Source organism: Empidonax traillii, unplaced genomic scaffold, assembly GCF_003031625.1.
Source record: "Empidonax traillii isolate 1590-97213 ecotype Southwest subspecies unplaced genomic scaffold, ASM303162v1 scaffold451:size1465578, whole genome shotgun sequence".
NCBI classification, from domain to species: Eukaryota; Metazoa; Chordata; class Aves; order Passeriformes; family Tyrannidae; genus Empidonax; species Empidonax traillii.
In genome coordinates this window covers 1,419,589-1,437,969 of record NW_020955644.1, presented here as the reverse complement: position 1 = coordinate 1,437,969, position 18,381 = coordinate 1,419,589, and the positions used below count along the sequence as shown (strand labels likewise).

The 18,381-nt window shown below is 61.6% G+C and overlaps 2 protein-coding genes across 5 annotated transcripts; one reads left to right on the top strand and one right to left on the bottom strand.

Annotated features, from left to right (window-relative positions):
- Positions 1 to 648: 648 nt before the first annotated feature.
- RHOC (ras homolog family member C) lies at positions 649 to 10,604 on the top strand. 3 transcript variants are annotated; one of them, XM_027895166.1, is made up of 6 exons: positions 649 to 755; positions 2,025 to 2,284; positions 8,782 to 8,939; positions 9,150 to 9,270; positions 9,583 to 9,713; positions 9,811 to 10,604. In XM_027895166.1, exons 2-6 carry the CDS (start codon positions 2,263 to 2,265, stop codon positions 9,982 to 9,984), a joined length of 606 nt encoding a protein of 201 aa, XP_027750967.1. In that variant the 5' UTR covers positions 649 to 755; positions 2,025 to 2,262; the 3' UTR covers positions 9,985 to 10,604. The 3 variants fall into 3 exon arrangements, with proteins under 3 accessions (XP_027750967.1, XP_027750968.1, XP_027750969.1); XM_027895167.1 differs by having other exon boundaries at positions 655 to 755; positions 2,025 to 2,097; XM_027895168.1 differs by lacking the exon at positions 2,025 to 2,284 and having other exon boundaries at positions 705 to 755.
- A 180-nt stretch (positions 10,605 to 10,784) lies between these two features.
- Positions 10,785 to 17,738, bottom strand: MOV10 (Mov10 RISC complex RNA helicase). 2 transcript variants are annotated; one of them, XM_027895162.1, is made up of 22 exons: positions 17,530 to 17,738; positions 16,596 to 16,692; positions 16,380 to 16,513; positions 16,059 to 16,297; positions 15,740 to 15,980; positions 15,397 to 15,508; positions 15,150 to 15,305; positions 14,911 to 15,065; positions 14,612 to 14,788; positions 14,379 to 14,526; positions 14,126 to 14,287; positions 13,928 to 14,031; positions 13,595 to 13,692; positions 13,384 to 13,503; positions 13,196 to 13,298; positions 12,887 to 13,010; positions 12,616 to 12,807; positions 12,404 to 12,478; positions 12,169 to 12,294; positions 11,902 to 11,990; positions 11,642 to 11,763; positions 10,785 to 11,465 (listed from the first exon to the last, which is right to left on the bottom strand). In XM_027895162.1, the coding sequence occupies exons 1-21, from the start codon at positions 17,661 to 17,663 to the stop codon at positions 11,649 to 11,651; spliced, it is 2,901 nt and encodes a 966-aa protein (XP_027750963.1). In that variant the 5' UTR covers positions 17,664 to 17,738; the 3' UTR covers positions 10,785 to 11,465; positions 11,642 to 11,648. The 2 variants fall into 2 exon arrangements, with proteins under 2 accessions (XP_027750963.1, XP_027750964.1); XM_027895163.1 differs by having other exon boundaries at positions 12,616 to 12,810; positions 12,890 to 13,010.
- Positions 17,739 to 18,381: the final 643 nt, after the last annotated feature.

Here is an 18,381-nt window from a genome sequence, read left to right as displayed (position 1 = left end):
TCAGCCACCACAGTGTCTGTCACACGGGGAAGTGGGGTGTCCCTCGAGGAGTGAGGGGGATCCTGTGCAGCACCTGGGGATGGATGTGGGAGGGGTGTGATGGGATTTGGCTGCTGGTGCCTGCTGGGATCAGCCTTCTCTGGCAGAGCAAACTGGCTGGCACTGCCTCGGGGGGGGCTGCCATAAATAAAGAATAGAGAGCGGAAGGTGTCTCTTCAAGTGGTGCTGCTCCCATGGTGGGGGACCCCTGGTTAGGGGGCAAAGCAAGCAACACTCATGGGATGAAAGGGTCCCCTTGAGCAGTGCTCTGATGGCAGGTGGTTTGGGGATTGGTCTCCAGTGATGGGGGACACCAGGTTAGGGGGGCAAAGAAAATAATATGGGGGTAAGGCACCCCCTCGAGGGGTGCTCCAATAGCTGGGGACCCCTGGTTAGGGGGGAAAGAAGACAATGCTCACGGGGGGGAAAAGCATCCCCTTGAGTGATGCTCCGATGGCGGGAGGGGGCTGCTCTGGGAAGGGGCTCGGCAGGGCTCGGCACAGCCCAGCACGGCTCGGTATAGCCCAGCACGGCTCGGTACAGCCCAGCACGGCTCGGTACAGCCCAGCACGGCTCGGCATAGCCCAGCAGCGCTCCCGCTCCGCCCTCGCGGGCGGCCCCGGACGGGGCGGTGCCCGGCGCTGATCGGAGGAGCCGGGAAGGGAGCGGGAGCTGGGACAGACACCGGGAGCAGGACGGGGCAGCGGCGGAGAGAGGTGCGGGGGAGCGGAGCGGCGAGGGCACTGATGGGGGTGCGGGGGGATGGGGTGCGTCCCGGGGGGGGGCAACTGGGGAGTGGGGATGCTGGTGAGGTGCGGGGATATTGGTAATAAGTGGGGGCAGAGCTCCGGTGTAGGGGAACCGGGGTGTGGAATTATTGGCAGTGATGGGGTCTGGGTTACTGGCTGAGGCTGGAGGAGCTGAGTTTTGGGGCTACTGGTGGGGTTTTGGGGAAATTGAGATCTAGGGGTACTAGTGGGATATGGAGGTACGGAGTCACTGGTGGGGTGTGGGGTCAGTGCTGGGTGCGGTCCGGGCGCTGCTGGGGGAGCGGGGCATAGGGGTGGATGCCCCAGCCGGGCTGGGTGGGGTGCAGCGGGACAGGGCGGGGTGGGTGTGCCCGGGATGGGGCGGGGGGCCCTGGGTGTGGGCAGGGATGGGTCAGCTGTACTTCGGGCTCTGCGGGTTGGCCCTGGAGGGTGGCCTTGGGCCGTGGGTCCCAACTTGAGGTTGCCCCCCCAGGCAGCGACTGACCCAGGGTGAGAGCCCCGGGGCTGCTGCCACATCCCACATCCCTCCCCGCAGCCCCTGCTCCAGCAGTGTCCCCATGCACGGCCTTGTCACGGAGCTACCGCTCTGTGTTTTCTTCAGAAAAAGGAAAAAAGTTCCCTTTGCTCGCTGCTGAGCTCATTCTTAAACATTTATATTAGGGGGGCTTGCGGGGAGGGGAAATAATTGTGTAATGTCTTCGGAGCAGGGGAGCATTCCAAAAGCATGACTGCGCGGCCCTTTCCAGCACTGAAAGTCTGGCAGCCAAGTCTCCCAGCGGTCGCCAATCCCCCCCCCCCCCCCAAATCCAGCCTCAGCCTCTCAACACCCCCGTGGGAGCGGCAGAGCGATCCCCCGGGCTGCATCTGCGTGGGGTGGGGTGGGCTGGGAGCAGGGGCCCGGCTGAGCTCCCCCTCTTCCCCCCGAGCTCACATCCCTGGGAAAGTGTTCCTGTCAGGAAACTGGAGCCGGGAGGTAGCGGTTTGGCTGGCTGTGTGTGTCACCGAGGCCGCTTTGCATTTTGTTTCTATTTCGCCAAGTCCTTTTTGGTGTCCAGGCAGTTTCAGTTTAAGTTCACCACCTCCTCCTCCTGCCCTCCCGAGCAGCCCAGGTAGAGCCTGAGCGAGGTTTTAACCCGAATCCGTGTTCCTAACAGCTACAGCTCCTCCAGGGAAACGCTTAAGTGGAAAATAAGCCAAGTCACTGTCTTCCAACAGGTTGTCGGGAGCGTTTCGCCGGGCTCACCTCCCAACTTGCCGTTTGCACTGGAGAGGCGCATTGACATGAAAAGTAAGGAATGTATTAGCAAATATTGATCAGCGCTGGGGCAGTCAGGCCTTGAATGGGCCCCCCTGAGATTGTGGCGTGTTGTTTGGAGCTTCCCACAAGACACTTGTCCTGCCGTGAGGCTGGGAAGGCCTGTGGCTTCCACGGGAGGTAAAATAAGAACATGGCATGATGTCCTTTGGAAAAGGAGGTAAGGGGCAGGCAGCACAGAGGGAAAAGCTTTCCCCTTGCTTTAGGCTTTCGAATTCTCCTGTTGCAAGTCCCTTTCTCTGTTTTGCTTGTGGATGGTTTTTGTGTGGGGTTTAGCGCCCTGCTCCGGGTCTGGGTCCAGACAGCTGCCCTTGGCCACTGGAGCGTGTGGTAAAGCCCAGCCTGCCTGGTCATGCCCACAGAATAGCTCCCTACCCCTCCAAAAAAAATAAAAAATAAAAAAAAAAAGTGGGTGAGGTCTGTAAGGTCTAAAGTTGAACACTGAGTTGAGCTCCTGTTTTGATGGTCGCTCGTCGTTTGGATAGGGGAAGTCCAGAGGTCTGAGGAAGGTTTCAGGCAGCTCTCCCAGTGGTAAATACAGACATTTTCCTCGGCGCCGGGCAGTTCTGGCAGCGGAGGCAGGCGGGATGGCAGGCGGGATGGGAGGCTCGGAGCAACGGGCGCTGCTGGGTGTGGGTGTGCTCTGGGTGTCAGTGATGGCTCTTGGCCTTCTGGGGGCTGGCCCGTGCTGCACAAACTGGGGGCTGGGTGGGTGTGAAACTGCAGATGCTGCTGTGCCAAAATGAGCGCCACTTGGATCGGCTCGGGCTGGGATCTGCCCGGGAGCCTGAGCTCTGCCCTGCCCGCTGTGTCTGGCGTTGCTCTTTGCTTCCAGCCCTTTTGGGGACTTCTCTCTGCTTTTTAACCTTAATGATTCTGTGTAAGAGTCCCTCTGGTCGCTGTGACACTGGCCAGGACACTTGTCCTGTGCTACCTTGGCCATGGTTTAGGTGTCTCAGCAAATGAAATTCCCCTCGGGGGCCATTCCTGTCGGGTTTTAATTTGGAAATTTACTCACCTTCTCACTGCACCGGTGAGTCCAGCCAGCTAAAGCCTTTTCTGTTGTGAAACAACCCAACAGAGCATGTGTGCCAGTGGTCTGTGTGCTGCTGTCATCCTGTCCCCAAACACCTCCAGTCCCCTTCCCGTGACTTTACCTTGGAGACAGCTGTGGCTGTCACTGTGCTGGTCGGAGCTGTGAGCTGTTGGTGGAGCAGGAGCTGCTCCCAGGGGGATTCTGGAGGGGGTTCCCCACCAGTACCCCATCCCAGGGGCTGTGGCAGTGCCCACGGTGGCCTGGAACTGGCCAAAGTGACTCTTGTTTGCCTGCTGGCACCTCTCAGGGTCCTGTCCCGAGGTGCCCTCCCCTGGCGCTCGCAGCAGCTCTATGCACACACACGGGCGTGTTTAGAAGTGCAGACAGCCTGTCCTTGGCTGTGCTGGGGAGGAAACTTTTCCTGTGTTCCCTCTGGGTGCTGGGAGCTGCTGAGGGTCCTGTCTGTTCACAGCAGCACAGCCTGAACTGAAGGTGTGTGGTTTGGAAATCCAGTTGTGAGCCTTGTCTCGTAATCTAGTCTGTGCTGTGTTCACCCAGCTCAGTCCTAAACAAGAGTCAAATCACTCCAACCCAGCACTTGGGTGCTTTTATTTGTTTAAACTGATGAAAAGTTTAGCAGAGCTGAAGGCACAGCAAGACCAGGAATATCTTGGGCTGGTCAGAGAGGTGGTTTTCCTTCTGCAGTTGTGGTGCGGTGTGGCATTGGGGTGATGGGGCTTTGTGCCACGGGCTGGGCGTTCCCTGAACCTCCCATCCAAGGGGAGCAGCCAGAGTTGCTGGGGCAGAAGAGAAAGGAGATGCTTGGTGGCAGCTCTGCAAGGCAGGAACATGAGCCCCTGGTCTGTTCTCCCATCTCTGGCCAAAAAGCAACCTGGGGGCAATGCTGGTGGCTGCACAAGCACTGCCCAAAGGCCTCGCCCTCCTCCTGGCTCCACTCTCCTGGCTGAGCAGGGTTTGTCTGGAGAGGGGTGTTGGCCGGGTCTGGGGGCTGTGGGGAGCTGGCCCTGTCCTGTTGGCAACACTGGGGCTGTCCCTGCCAAGGGGCTGCTCCCAGCACAGCTCTGTCCCCCCCAGCCCTGCCCAGGCCTCGGGATGTGCCTCCAGCCAGGGCTGTGATTCCTGGTGGGACAGGTCTGGCCGGGGTGGGGCCGTCAGCAGCGCTTGGGAATTTCTGCAGTAGAACAAAACCCTTCTGTTACCTCTGGGAACTCAAGGCCGGCTCTGGAGGTTTGTTGAAAGATTTCTGTCCCTGGTTGGAGTCCTTCAAAGCCATAACATCTTTCCCTGTGATTCCTGAGCTCCTTTAGCAGGCACTGGGTGATGGACACATCCTGCTGCCAGAGGAATTCCCCATTTCCTGCTCAGCAGGAACTTCACATTTTGAGGCACGAAGCTGGGAGAGGCCAATAAATAACACAAGGGCTGCCCTGGAGCCTGGCTGATTTTATGGTGATGGCTTTAGAATAGCTGCTTGGAAAGTAGAGCAGAGCAATTTGGGGTCACGTTGCAGCTCTTTGGCTCAGGATTAGGCTGGTGCTGGCAGCAATGGCACAGACTAAACCCACAGCCACCCTGGCCTGGCCCCAGCCTGCCCACAGCAGAGGGTGCAGGGATGGGCACAGGGGCCCTGAGGGGTTTGGCAGGAGGAGGAGATGCCAGCACACGGTGGCTGCTCCCTTTTGTTGTCTCCATGGCTGAGCAGGAGGCATCTCCAGTGGGGCCCCGAGGGTGCTGCTGGGCTGGGTTGGGTTGCCAGCGTGGCTGGGCAGCCTTGGCTGTAACTCAGGGGTGGTTTTGGGCACTTGGCAGAGTTTAAAATCTGAATTTCCACGGCTTGTTGTGGGTCACTGTGTGCTTTTAATTATTTGGCCTGATGGCAGTTGTACTAAAGCTGTCCTCAGATTGTCATTGAATCACACAACAGTTTGTGTTGGAACAGACCTTAAAGCTCATCCCATCCTGCCCCCTGCTGTGGGCAGGGACACCTTCCACTAGCTCAGGTTGCTCCAAGCCCCGTCCAACCTGGCCTTGGACACTCCCAGGGATGGAGCAGCCACAGCTTCTCTGGGCAACCAGGGCCTCACCACCTTCAACAGGGGAGAATTTTTTCCCAGTATCCCATCTAACCCTGCCCTCTGGCAATGGGAAGCCATTCCCCCTTGTACTTCAGCCATGCCATGTCCCCAATCCCTCTCCAGCTGGAGCCTCTTTAGGCACTGAAAGGGGCTCTGAGGTCTCCCTGGAGCCTCCTCTTCTCTGAGTGAACATCCCCAGCTCTCCCAGCCTGACTCCAGAGCAGAGGGGCTCCAGCCCTTGGGGTATCTCTGTGCCCTCCTCTGGATTCACTCCAACAGCTCCACATCCTTGTGCTGTTGTTCCCCAGAGCTGGAGGCAGCTCTGCAGATGGGCAGAGGAACAGAATCCCGCTCTCCCCTGCTGCCCACAGTGTGAGATCAGGCATTTCTGGGTCCTGTTGAGCTTCTCATCCACCAGCACCCCCAAGTCCTTCTCCTCAGGGCTGCTCTCCATCCATTTCTCCTGCACTTGTGCTTGGGATTGCCTTGTTTTGTCTTCGTGCAATTGTCTTCACATTTACTACTCCTTTATCTGTTCACTGTGTGGGAACAGCACAAAAGCCTTTGCACCAGACTCCTCGTCCCAGGGACTGGCCCCCTCCTGCTGAGCAGCAGAGCATCCCCTGGCAGAGGAGCTCATCTCTCCCGGAGCAGAGAGCTGCTGGCATGTGGTGCTGGTGTCGTGCCGGCTCCAGGGCATGGATGGGGGCACCCAGCCGAGGGGGCTCACAGCCCTCCTTGCCCCGCTCGCCCCTGCACGCCAGCCCTGGATTAGCAATGGGCTATTTCTGGACGGCTCTCGTGAGTAATGGAATGAATTGTGCTGAGATTTTGGGTGGGGACGGTACCTCTGCCCTCTGAGTCACCGCTCGGCATCGCGCCGGGCTCGGGAGCCGCCGGGGCCGGAGCCGTCCCGGGTCAGGGAGGGCGAGGGAGGCCGTGGGAAGGAGCTCTGGGTGCAGTGGCTCTGCTCAGTTTGGAGCCCCTGAGGTCCCCCTGGCCAGGCAGTGTGTGGGCAGGGCAGCATTTGGGCAGGGGTGGTGCCACTCTGGTTGGTTTTGGTTTCCATCTGTGCAGAGCGAGCATGGGCAGGTTGTGGTGTCCGTCTGGGAGCGGGTGTTTGTTCTCCTTGGGCATGTGCTGCCCCTCCTGCTGCAGATGTGTGGTCTGTGCTGTGGCGTGGGTGAGATAATGGCACAGCCCAAACTGCTGTTCCTCCTCCGTCCCTCTTGGAGATAAGGAGTCGAAAAGCAGCAAGTCGTGTTTTGCTGCAGGCAAAGGAGCTTCATGTCTGAGTAAACAGACTTTTTTGCCCCTGAGCTCTCCTTTTCTCCTGCTCTGGACGTGCTGCTTGGAGGGAGGATGAGCCTTTGGTCTGAGGAGAAAGATGGTTTGCAACAAGGGTTGCGCTTGATGATCTTGGAGGTCTTTTCCAACCTTAATGATTCTGTGATTCTAAGGATGATGAATTTCTGTGTCCCCAGGGTTATTTTGTCCTCCTCAAGTGGGCAGGAGCCAGCAGACTCCTCCAGCCCTTGTGTCTGCCTCCATAGCACAAACTCTGTGTCTCCTTGGGATGAGCTCCTGGCTGGTTGCCCCTGCTGGGACAGTGGGTGTCCCTGGCCCAGCTGGCACAGGCAGGAGCAGGAGGGCATGAGGAATAGGGATAGGAGCTGTTCACCCTCCATGTTCAGCCCCTGCCTCCCTAAAAAGTGCCCCCTGCTCCCTAAAAGGGACCCTTTGGGGCACCTTTATTTTTTTTTCTCCAGCTTCACTGTTGCACTTTCTGTGGACGTGCTGCTCCACTGGGATGTGTGCCTGACCCCCAGGCTCCTGGCTGAGGAGTGCTGGATCCTGCCGGATGCAGCCCTTGATCCTCTCTCTTCTCACCTTACAAGTGCCAGCCTACGATTTCTATTAACAGCTCACAGCACTCAGCAGCCACAAACCATTCCTGCCTTTTGGCTTGTGAGCCAAAAGTGCCTGGAATCTGCAAAGATCCACGGCTACCAGCAGGGCCTGGCCTGGATTTGGGTGAAAACTGTCTCTCTTTCGCCCAAACCATTGGGCAGTTTGATTTGTGAGACTGGGGCGGTCCCCAGGGCTCGTGTGCCAGGGGTGACCTGCCAGGCTCAGCTCAGTGCCCTGGTTAAATGCCAGGCTTGTGATGTCTTGGCCTTCCCAGGGTGATCCCAGCGTGATCCTGGGGTGATCCCAGTGTGATCCACTTGCAGTTCCACACAGCAGCATCGGTGTGTGTGGCCTTCCCCCCGGGGTATTTCCCCTGAACCTTCCCAAAGGCTCTCAGAATCCCAAACCCTTCCCATCCTGCCGCTCAGGCAGGGGTTGTGGAGAGGGACAGGGCTGATGGGGGGATGTGGCATGTCCCTGCCTTCAGGAACAATTTTCTGGCCACCTGTAATTTCCCCCAGAGCAGTGTGAATTTTGAGGGATTAAACCCTGAGCTGTCAGCTCTCATCATTCCCGGGGTCTCTTCAGGGACAGGGAGCTGGTGATGTGCCAAAGGCACTTAAGGAGTGGGTCAGGCTCTTGGAACTGAGGCGTCTGGGAAGCTGGGGATGGGAAAGAGGTTTCTGGTCCCCAGGCTGGGAGGGATGTGATCCCACCACGGCTGATTTTCTCATGCCTCATTCAGATGCTGCTGGTGTTTTGTGCCATTGTCCTGGGTGATTCCCAGGCTCCCCTGTAATCCCCCTTTGAAACTGAGGGATGCAAAGGCATGGCTTTCCTTGCAGGGCTGCATCCTTTTCCCTGGGGGCAGAAAGCCACCCTCTTTGCCTGGGTTTTGCCCGCGTTTGCCGAGGGGATGCCTGGCAGCTTCTCCCGCTGCCGGTGCCAGCGTCGGCTCTCTGGGTTCCGTGGCAAAGGCTCCTTTGTCAGGCAGGCTGGGATGGGGCCAGCCTGGTGCTGGGTGCCAGGCACACGGGTCCTGCTTGCCTGGACCTCCAGGAGCTCAGCCTGGCGCGTTGCAGCTGCTGATCGGATTATTTGGGAGCCGCGCCCTGGGGAGACCTGGAGCAGGGTTTCTGCCCTGAGGAATTTATAATCTGAAATAAACCCAGCGTGTTGGTGGCACTCAGGGGGGTTGTCTTAAAATCCCGTTTACCTGGGTGGCAGCACAGCAAAGGCCAGGGAGGGTTGGATGGCAGGGGGGGTGGGTAGGGCAGAGCAGTCTGTCACCTCGCACGAGGTCCCTGTGTGAAGTCACCAGCACTGGCACGGCTGGGACATCACTGGAACACTTCTCCCAGCCACAGCAGCAGTGCTGGGTGTAGATGGTTCCGGTCAGGCCAGTTCTTGCAGTGCCCATGAGCTGATGTGTGCAGGAGCTGGTGGGGGGCTGGGGAAGCCTCCGCCCTGGCCATCACTGGCTGTTCCCAGCGGGATGTGCCCCAGGTGTCTGTGTCTGGTACCTCCCTGGCCATCATGCACAGGACTCGGGGGAGCTGGGAGCGTGGCCTGCCTGTGCTGCTCTGCCCCACTGCCCTGCTCCTGTCCCCACAGCGATGGCAGCCATCAGGAAGAAGCTGGTGATCGTGGGAGACGGTGCCTGCGGGAAGACGTGTCTGCTGATCGTGTTCAGCAAGGACCAGTTCCCCGAGGTCTACGTGCCCACCGTGTTCGAGAACTACATTGCTGACATAGAGGTAGATGGGAAGCAGGTAAGAGCCATCATCATCCCTGTCCCTGTGCTCCCACGGTCCCACGCTGGCAGTGCCACCGCCCAGTGCTGCCACCGGGGCTGGTCTGTGTGGCTCCTGCCTTCCTGGGTCACCCTGAACCTGCCCTGGTTTTGAGGAAGACCCACAGCTATAAATCTGTCACTCCTGGCCTGCAGAGCTGCTGACCCCATTATCCCTCTCCCCTCCCAGGTGGAGCTGGCCCTGTGGGACACAGCGGGACAGGAGGACTATGACAGGCTGAGGCCCCTCTCGTACCCAGACACCGACGTTATCCTCATGTGCTTTTCTATCGACAGCCCGGACAGCCTCGGTAGGGACCAGGGAGTGAGGGGAGACCTGGGGCTCCCACAGGACTGGGTGCTGCTACTGAACCCCCTCATGGTCCAGGAAGCCTCTATTCTGCCTCTCGGGGATGCCAGAGCTTCCCCTTCATCCCCTGGCTTTGTGTGCACTCCAGGGAAATGCTGGGAACTTGCTGGCTGGGTGGAGGTGGTGGGAGAGGAGGATGCTGTGAGGGAACTCTCCCTGCTTTCTGTAGCAAAAAGCCTGGGGCTGGTCCCTGCGGGGAGGCTGGGGAAGAGCAGCCCCTCAACTCGTGGGGTCCCTCTTGTGCTGGTTGCAGAGAACATCCCTGAGAAGTGGACGCCGGAGGTGAAGCACTTCTGCCCCAACGTGCCCATCATCCTGGTGGGGAACAAGAAGGACCTGCGGAACGACGAGCACACGCGGCGGGAGCTGGCCAAGATGAAGCAGGTGGGGGCAGCCCCGGGTCCCGCCACCTCTGCCCAAGGGCAGTCGCTGCTGTGCCCTGGCAACGTTTCCAAACCCCTCTTTTTTTCCTGCTTGCTAGGAGCCAGTGAAGCCGGAGGAGGGGAGGGACATGGCCAACAGGATCAACGCCTTCGGCTACCTGGAGTGCTCGGCCAAGACGAAGGAAGGGGTGCGGGAGGTGTTCGAGATGGCCACCCGGGCCGGCCTGCAGGTCCGCAAGAACAAGAAGCGCAGAGCCTGCCCGCTGCTCTGAGCAGCACCCCCCGGCCCCTGCACCAGCACTGCCTGCCCTGCCCGGGGAGGGAGCACTGGCAGCCCCGAGTGGGACCTCGAGGTGCCGGTACCTGCCCTGAACCCTCTGCACCAGAGCTGCCACCCGCGCCCGCGGGGTGTCCCTGCGGGATTCCGCGGCCACGAGGGGCCAGTGCCTTCAGCACCCGCCGCTCTCCGAGGGCCGGGTGTCCGTGTCGCTCCCCGTGCCGCCCTGTTTTGTACTGATTTCCCTGGTTTTGCCTTTCCCGTGGGGATTGCTGTGGTGTTCACCCTCCCTCCCCAGCTCCGGGCGGGGGCTGCAGAAGCGGGAGGTGCCCACGGCTCGTGCGCGGGGTGTGCTGGGCCCTCGGGGTGCTCTGCCTGCTCCCCCAGGCCGTGCAGGCAGCACACACCAGTGTTAGACAGACTTGCCTGGGCAGCTTTAGCCCCGACTGTGAGCAGAGCCGGGCTCAGCTGCTGCCAGGAGCGCTCTGCTCCCGGGATGTGTGCCCAGCCCTGCCGGTATCGCCGCCTTCGAGTCTGCCTCGGTCATGGACTTGGCACCAGTAAGCTGAACTGTGTAATTGGGAGAATAAATGCAAACTGGTATTTTAGTAATTGGAACCCTGCTTGCGTGGCATCCTTCCGGCTCTCCTTTGAGCCCCTCGCTGCTCCAGCCTCCTGCCTGGGGACAGAGGCCACGTGCTGCAGGGTGGGGACCTGCTCGTCCCACAGCTCCTCTTGCTCTGGCTGCTGCTGCAACAGCATCAGGGCTCAGCACAATGAGCTTGGGTGAGAGCCAGGAAGCAGCTTATGTGGGAAGGGCTGGGCAGGAGCTTTCCCAGCTGTACCCAGTCCCCGGATGATGGGCACTGCTGTCCCTGCTGGAGCCATCCTGGCTTTGGAGCAGATCAGGACAGGGCTGCAGCAATGCTGTCCCTGCTCCAGCAGCCCCATCGTTGTGGCAGAGCCCCAGACTCAAGAGACTGTTTTTCTCTAAATATTTATTCCAGGGAAACAAAGTGCCTGCACAGCCATGCCAGCTCTCAAGCCAGGCAGCTGCCCAGTTAGGAGCTGAGCCACTCTGTGCCTGGCCAGGTCCCTGCCTGCCCCAGTCACCCACCACAGCAGCACTGGGCTCCCCTGTGCACCCAGTGATGCTCTTTGGAGGCTGAACAGTGAGACCAGTCACAGAGAATTGTTTTGCCACAGCTGTGTCAAAAACTGGTTAAAATGGAGAATGGTCCCAGTCCAGTCCTGGGGTGGTCCCGCTCTGTAAGGGGAGGGGGTTGCTCTGTGGTCTGTGCCAGGGCTCCTGACTGCCAGAAAAGGCTCAGCAGTAACCTCTGGTCCGGTGGGTTCAGCCCCAGCTCTGCAGGGAGGCACGGAAGCAGGGGGAGTGCAAGGGCTGCTGCAGGCCAGGGGACAGGCTGAGGGGGATGGAGCTTCACTGGCCTTCTCCTCCTTTCCCACGTGGGTTTCTTGCAGAGAAACCTCATGGCAGAACTGGCCCCTGAGCTGGGGATAGGGACAGGCAACCCCTAAGTGAGGACCCGTCCGAAATCACATTGGGGGCAGGAGAAGCCTCCCAGTGCCTCTAACCCTAACCCTGGCTGTGCTGGTGCCCCAGGGCACTGGCAGCTCCCAGCCCTGCTCACCTGGGTGTTAATTGTTGATCCGCAGCCCCTGGAGGCCGTCAATGAGTCTGTCCTGGCCTGTGCCCTCATCCTCAGAGAGGTATCCTGTATAGCCACCCTCCTCTTTGCAGTATGTGAGGAACCTGCGGGCACAGAGCCAGGGGAGGGTGGGCAGGAGGTGGCACTGGCCTTGCTGCTCCCCAGCACTGGTGTGTTGCCAGCAGCAGGGGAGAGCAGGCACTGGTGACAAGAATCTGCGGCAGGGGCCAGGAACAGCTCACCTGTTCCAGTGCTCGTCCTCGCTGAGCACGGTCGGGTTGCCCACCACGATCAGAAGAGCCTTGGCCCTGGTGAGGGCCACGTTGAGCCTCTGAAGGGGACAGGCCGAGGGGGTGTTACCTGGCTGCAGCACCTCTCACTGCCCCCCCTCAGCCCTGGCTCGCTGCAGGCAGCTCTGCTGTGGCACCAAGCCCCTGGAGCAGCCCTGCCTGCCTGCCTGCCTGCCTGAACCAGGAGGGGAGAAGGGTCTGCTCGGGGCAGTGAAGTACCTTGGGGTTCTTGAGGAAGCCCAGCCTGAAGGTCTCGTCGAACCGCAGGTTCGTGCTGAAGCTGCGCACGGTGGAGATGAGGATGACGCGCCGCTCCTGGCCCTGGAACTGCTCCACGGAGCCCACCTGGGGCAGGGAGAGAGCAGGTGAGGGGCTGGGAGCACCCCCAGCTTGGGGCTGGCGGGGCTGCCTCCTCCTGCAGCAGGGTGGGCTCCTCTCCACGGCCAGGGCTTACCTTCAGCTGGCTGATATCCGCCAGCTTCTTCAGGACGGGGTCCAGGGAGGTGATGGCTTTCCGAATCTTTTCCACCTGGGGGGGAGCGCACGTGGCAAAGTCCATCCACCACAGAGCCATTCCTGTGTGTCAGCCCCGGGGCTGCCCATCCCTTCCAGTGTCCCCAGGGGAGGTCTGTGCCCGTGGCCTGCCTGCAGAGCTGTGCCCCTCACCTGCTTCCTGTAGGGAGAGATGATGCCGATCTCCTTGGGGGACACAGTGGGACAGCCCTTCTTGCCCTGGCTCTGCAGCAGCTTCTTGAGATAGTCGACCACCACCTCGATTTCGGACGTGTTGAAGAACGAGGGGCTCTTCTCCTCTCTCTGGTCTTCCCCACAGACCCCGTGGAAGATTATGGGGAAGCCCTGGGGATGGAAAACGTTGATCTCTGCTCTGCCTGCACCTCGGGGCTTCCCCTAGCCCCCTCCCTGCTTCACCCCTCACTTTTTTGGGAAGTTCCTCCCAGTTGCAATAGAAATTCCGGACATCCAGCCCGTCACCCTCGCACGCCTTCAGCTCGCTGTCGTAGAAGAGCTCGTTGGGGATCCTGAGGATGGCCTCGTGGGACCTGGAAGAGGCAGAATGGTGACCAGGGCGGGTGCCACGTGGCCCCAGCACCCTCCCAGGCGCTGTGCACCCAGGACAGCAGCTGCACTCCCATCTCCCACACCAGCTGGGGCACACGCACAGATCCTGGACGGGGCTGTGGTCACAGAGCAGCCCCACCCCTGCCTGCACCACCCCTGTCCCCACCTGTAGTTGCAGAGCAGTTTGGTGACAAACTGTGGGTCGTATCCTTCGCTGGACTTCTGGTACAGGGGGTTGTGCAGCATCAGCCTCTCCAGCAGTGAGGTGCCTGTGCCAGTGAGATCCCATGGCTCCCTGTGTGGCTGCTCGGCCCCCCTGGCACCGGCAGCGCTCCCACCCCGCTCCCCACTCACCCAAGCCATGCTCCATGGCCTGCGGGGAAGTCAGGACAGGGCCCAGCTGCTTGGGGTCCCCTGCCAGCACCAGCTGCCCCCCGTTGGGGTTGGTCTCCTTGTCCATGGGAGTCAGGAGCCCTGGGAACAGGGAGAGCTCAGTGAGGGACAAGGGGGACCTGGGGCCGTGCAGAGATGCTGGTCCCCCAGACAGCAGCCGGGCACCACTCACCGGCAATGGCGACCACACTCTCGGGCTCTACCGCGTGGCCACACTCGTCGATGAAGACGTGGGAGAAAAACCCAGGGGGGAAGTTGGCTGACACCAGCCTAAAGGAGAGGTGGAATGAGGCTGCCTCAGCACCCCTGCCCCACCTGGCCATCCTTCCTCCCCTCCCTTGCATCCTCATCCTCCTGCAGAGGAGAGGTCCCCCCTGCTGCCTGCCCTCCTGCACCCCTCCCTGCTGAATCCCCGAGGGGCTGCCCTCACAGCCTGGCTGCAAGGCAGCCCCTGGGTGCACTCCCTCCCCCCCGGGGTACTGGGGACAATCCCAGCTCCTCTGACCTTCCCGCTGGCACCAGCGTGGTGACGAGGATGCGGTAGCGCTTCAGGTACTCCTTGCTCGGGTACACGTAGACGCCCTGCTTGTCATCCCAGTTGCAGCAGGGCTGGAATGCAGGCACTGGGTGGGCTCCAGCTCTCCTGGGGGCTGCCAACCCAGCTGTGCTGGCAGGATGCCGGGCTGGAGGGCCAGGGACCTACCCTGATATCAGCGGGCACCTCCCTGTAGTTCCTGGAGCTGGCGATGAGCCTGTAGATGTTCTGAGGGGCGATGTGCGGGATGAGGCGCTGGCACAGCAGGTCTGCGGCGCTGTTGGAAGGGGCACAGGCCAAGATCCGGGCGTCCTTGAAGCACGTCCACACCTGGGTGGCAGGAGGAGGTGACAGCACTGAGCCCCACGAGCCAGGGTGGGCAGCAATGCCCGGTTGCTGGACCCGGGCACCGGCCGCTCACCTGCTTGATGGCCTCCACCACAGTGACCGTCTTGCCGGTGCCAGGGGGGCCAAAGATGAGGTAGGGGGCCGGCCGGGACATCCCCGTCACGATGTGGGTCACGGCCCTGCACTGCTCCTTGTTGGCCTGCAGTTTGCGGTCGAACCACCTGCAGCGGGAGCAGAGGCTGCGCTGCCGGGTCCCTGCCCCTCCATCCCCTCGGACCCTCCCAGCCCACAGAACCGGGGACTCACCGGGGCTGGAAGGGGCCTGGGAAAAGGGACATGTTGCAGGAGGCGGAGGGGAAGAGGAGGCTGGACAAGCCGTGGGACATGGCCAGGGCAACAGCCCGGTGCTGGACCCGCAGCGGCAGCCGGCTGAAGGTGAAGGTCACGTCGAACTTGAGGTTGTTCACAAACTTACTCAGCATCCTGGGAAGGAGCGGTGTGAGCAGGGCAGGGGGACACTCCCCCTGTGCCCTCCCGGCCCTTCCCAAACTTCTCCCGGCCTCCAGCACCTCCGAGCGGGGCTGCTGAGGCTGGACATCACTCACTTGGAGGAGAAGCCCAGCTTGACCTTATCCAGCTCCACGCTGTGCACGTAGCCCTTGTACTGGACGAGCTGGGAGCGGTCCCGCTCGCTGCTCAGGTGGACAAAGAGGTGATCCCCCCTCAGCACAGACGGACGGTTCTCGGCCACGCCGGGCACCTGTGCCAAGCGGCTGCTGTGATGCCAAGACCCCCACGGGAGCCCCAGCACCCCACTCACCCCCCCCCAGATTCCCCTACGCACTTTGAGGACCAGCAGGTCCCTGTCCTGCACCATGGTCACGTCCTGCATGTCGTAGCGCCGGATGTCCACCTCCATCTGGATCTCCTCCAGGTTCAGCAGTAGCTGGAACTTCTTTTGGTAGTTGTCAGCCTGCAGAGGTGCTTCCAGCAGCGAGCTGTGGGCAGAAGGAAGGATGTCGCTGGGTCCCAGAGGCACCTTGGCTCTGGGAGGGCACCTTGGCATTGCCCCCAGCCCTCAGTACTCACTGCATGGCAGTCCAGTCACTGGTGTCGGGTCCTTGCAGGATCGTGTGCTTGAGTTTCTTTGGGTACTGGTAGGTGTCCAGAGGGATTTCCCTCTCCAGTTCGTTTTTCAGGGAGCTGGGTGGAGGGGACAGCAGAGCTGCAGGGACTGCAGGGCCAGGCTTCCCCTGGGGCACAACCATCCCAAGAGGCAGAGTGTCCCCAGCCTGCTGTCACCAGCCAGCACACAGAGAGGAAGCCCTTTCCTGGGGGGCCAGACAGCTGGGTCCCAAGGAATGGAGCCTTGTCCTGGCCAGAGAACAGGCTGGGCCCCTCTGCTCAGGACGGCAGCAGGTGACTGCCACATACCTGTCAGGGCGGTTGCCTTCGTCGGTGATGATGGTGACAGGGCGCTGGAGGCTGTCCTGGTAAGGCTTGTAGGGTGCCGAGGGCCCCAGGTCCTTGGCCAGCTGGCTCTCGGCGATGGCAACGACGTAGCGCAAGATGCTGAAGGGCTCGTCCGGCTCCTTGAGGAACTCGAACACCAGCACGACGGGGAAGTGCCCGTTGCTCTTGGTGAGGCACCGCACCTGGATGGGGTATGTGCCACCTGCGGGGCGAACGGGGGGGCGTTGGGTCCTGCAGCCCCTCCAGCGGGGCAGGGCATGGGGCAGGACGGGGACCCTACCTGGGTGGAGCACCAGAGACTGTCCCTGTGTCACCCCTTGCTCGTCGCTGAAGGAGAGCACGGGGGACTGGTGGCGTGTCAGGAACTGCCGCAGCGTCACCGCCTGCTCCCCGCCGTTCCGCACCGTAACACGGATCACCTTGGCCTGGCCCCGCGTCACCGGGAAGCGGATCTCCCCGTCGCCCCCGTCGTAGTTCGAGACGATGTCCACGCCGTGCTTCCCACGGGTGAGCTCGGCGCTGTGGACAGGGAGGGTCAGGCTTTGCCCGCCGGGGTGGGGGGGTTTGGGGGCTGCCCAGGGCAGGGGGCTGTGGGTCATACCGCTTCTGGGTGTTGCTCCGGGGTGTTTGTGCAGTGGAGCTGGGCTGCTTCCCCGAGCCAGAGGTGGGCTGTGTTGTCTGTGCATTTGCCCTGGGTCTCCGGTACTGATCTGCCACCACCACCCGCCTCTTCATCTGCGGGGAGCAGCCACCATCAGCCCCGGGGTCCTGCCAGGGGTCCCCGTGGGCACTGCCTCAGCCAGGGGCCTTCCCTTACCTTCTTGAATTCCACCACTTGCCCCTGCACCACTGCCCGATGGGCCAGCCTCAGGGCATACAAAGTGTGGGAGAAGCTGGGAGTCTTTGTGTCAGTCCTGCAGAGACAAGGGAGAGGGTTTGTGAGGGACAGAGCCTGGTAGGGGCACAGGCAGGGGCACGGGCAGCTGGGGGGAGGCAGGAGGGGAGGTGAAGCAGGACAATGAGGCTGCAGTGAGGGAGCTCTCAGTGCCAGGAGAGGGAGAAGGACTTGGGCTTTCCACTGGCCCGGGCAAATCTTAGATCCCTGCAGGCTGCTCCAGCAACTCCACACTGTGCCATGGCTGTTCCAGCTGTGCCATGGCTGTTCCAGCTGTGCCACGGCATCACTGCCTGGCCCTGCCACCCACACAGTCCCCGTCCCTGCCAGCGCTCAAGCAGCAGCAGGGCAGGGACTTCTCCCTGTCCCCAGACCCTTGACAGAAGATGCTACCCAGAGGGCTGAGCTGGCGCAGATGGGGGCTCCTCCAAGGCACAGCCACTGCACTCCCAGCAGCGATGACTCCCCACGTACCTCCTCCTGCCCCCCCGGGGCCCACCCTGCAACCCTACAGTGCCCCGAGCCCTGGCTTCGCCAATGATTAACAGCGGTGATGTTGCACAAGGGCCAGCGTGAGTGGGGTCAGTGGGGTGAGGTGGGCACTGTGCAGGGCAGTGGGTATCCAAGGCCTTGCCCAGGCAGCTGCTGGGGGTTCCACGGAGCTGGGATCATCCCAGCAGGGCTGTGGCAACACGGAGGGGCTTGGGGGCCCAGTGATGCTGCTGAGGATCGGTGACACTGGCCAGGCACTGAGGATGCTGGCCCGAGGATTGGGCAATGCTGGCCGAGGGGGAAAAAAGGGAACTGCTGGCCAGAGGGACCGTCCCAAGTGGTGCTGCCCGGGTCTGGCTCTCACCTGTCCCGGAACTCCACGTTGTAGATGCTCCGCAGATTTTCCCGGCCACATTCCTGCTGCCGACCCGTGTCCTGCAGGAACTGCACGAACTGATCTCCCCACTGCCTGGCCTCAGCCATGCTGAACCGCGGCATGGTCGAGCCGAGCTGTGCCGAGCCGTGCCGACGTGGGCCAGGTTAAGCCGAGCTGGGCTGGGCTGGGCGTACCCGAAGCTGCTCGTTCAGGGAGAAACGAAAGTGAAAGGAGCTGTGAAAGGACCGCCCGCCCGGTCTGGGACAGGGGAGGGAGGTCGGGAGGGATCGAGGGGGCGGCTCCTGCCCGGCGCCTCCTGCCCCGCAGCATCGCCCCGTGCCGGGCAGGGCGAGCCCCGCGCCCCACGGAGGGCTCAGGTTGCGGGGATTGCCCTGGCCGGGTCAGGAGGGGCTGTGGAAGGGGCTGACCCACCCGGGAGCCCGAGGGGGCGCATCCTCCCCATCGCGAGGGGACCCCAGAAATGACGGGCAGGTGCCCAGCCCGGGCTGTGGGGTGTCAGAGGTCTGGGCTGGCTGTCCCCCCAGCCCTGCAGCCCCCCAGCAGTGTTTGCCCCCCGGGGTGGGGAGCAGGAGCTGCCCTCGGGGTGGGGACGTGCCCGGCCGTGTTGGCTCCACGGATCCAGGGGGAGGGACGGGGGGCTCCCAGGGCTCCAGCTGCTCTGTAAACAGGGAATCAGCAGCACCAGGCGCTGGTTTCTCTGCCTCTTTCTCGGTTTTCCTGTGCTTTCACTTCCAGCCTACCAGGTGAGGATGGTGGTCCCTGTAATGAGTAGTAGTGGTTTAATTTACTCATCAAATTAGTAATAGTAGCTTACTCATT

Coding starts and splice junctions, on each gene's coding strand:
- RHOC (XM_027895166.1), top strand. CDS start 2,263: ATGATGTCCTTTGGAAAAGGAG. Junction 8,940..9,149: donor TAGAGGTAGATGGGAAGCAG/GTAAGAGCCATC, acceptor CTCCCCTCCCAG/GTGGAGCTGGCCCTGTGGGA. Junction 9,271..9,582: donor CGACAGCCCGGACAGCCTCG/GTAGGGACCAGG, acceptor TGCTGGTTGCAG/AGAACATCCCTGAGAAGTGG.
- MOV10 (XM_027895162.1), bottom strand. CDS start 17,663: ATGCCGCGGTTCAGCATGGCTGAGGCCAGGCAGTGGGGAGATCAGTTC. Junction 14,789..14,910: donor AAGCTGGGCTTCTCCTCCAA/GTGAGTGATGTC, acceptor GCTCCTTCCCAG/GATGCTGAGTAAGTTTGTGA. Junction 13,693..13,927: donor ACGCTGGTGCCAGCGGGAAG/GTCAGAGGAGCT, acceptor CCTCTCCTTTAG/GCTGGTGTCAGCCAACTTCC.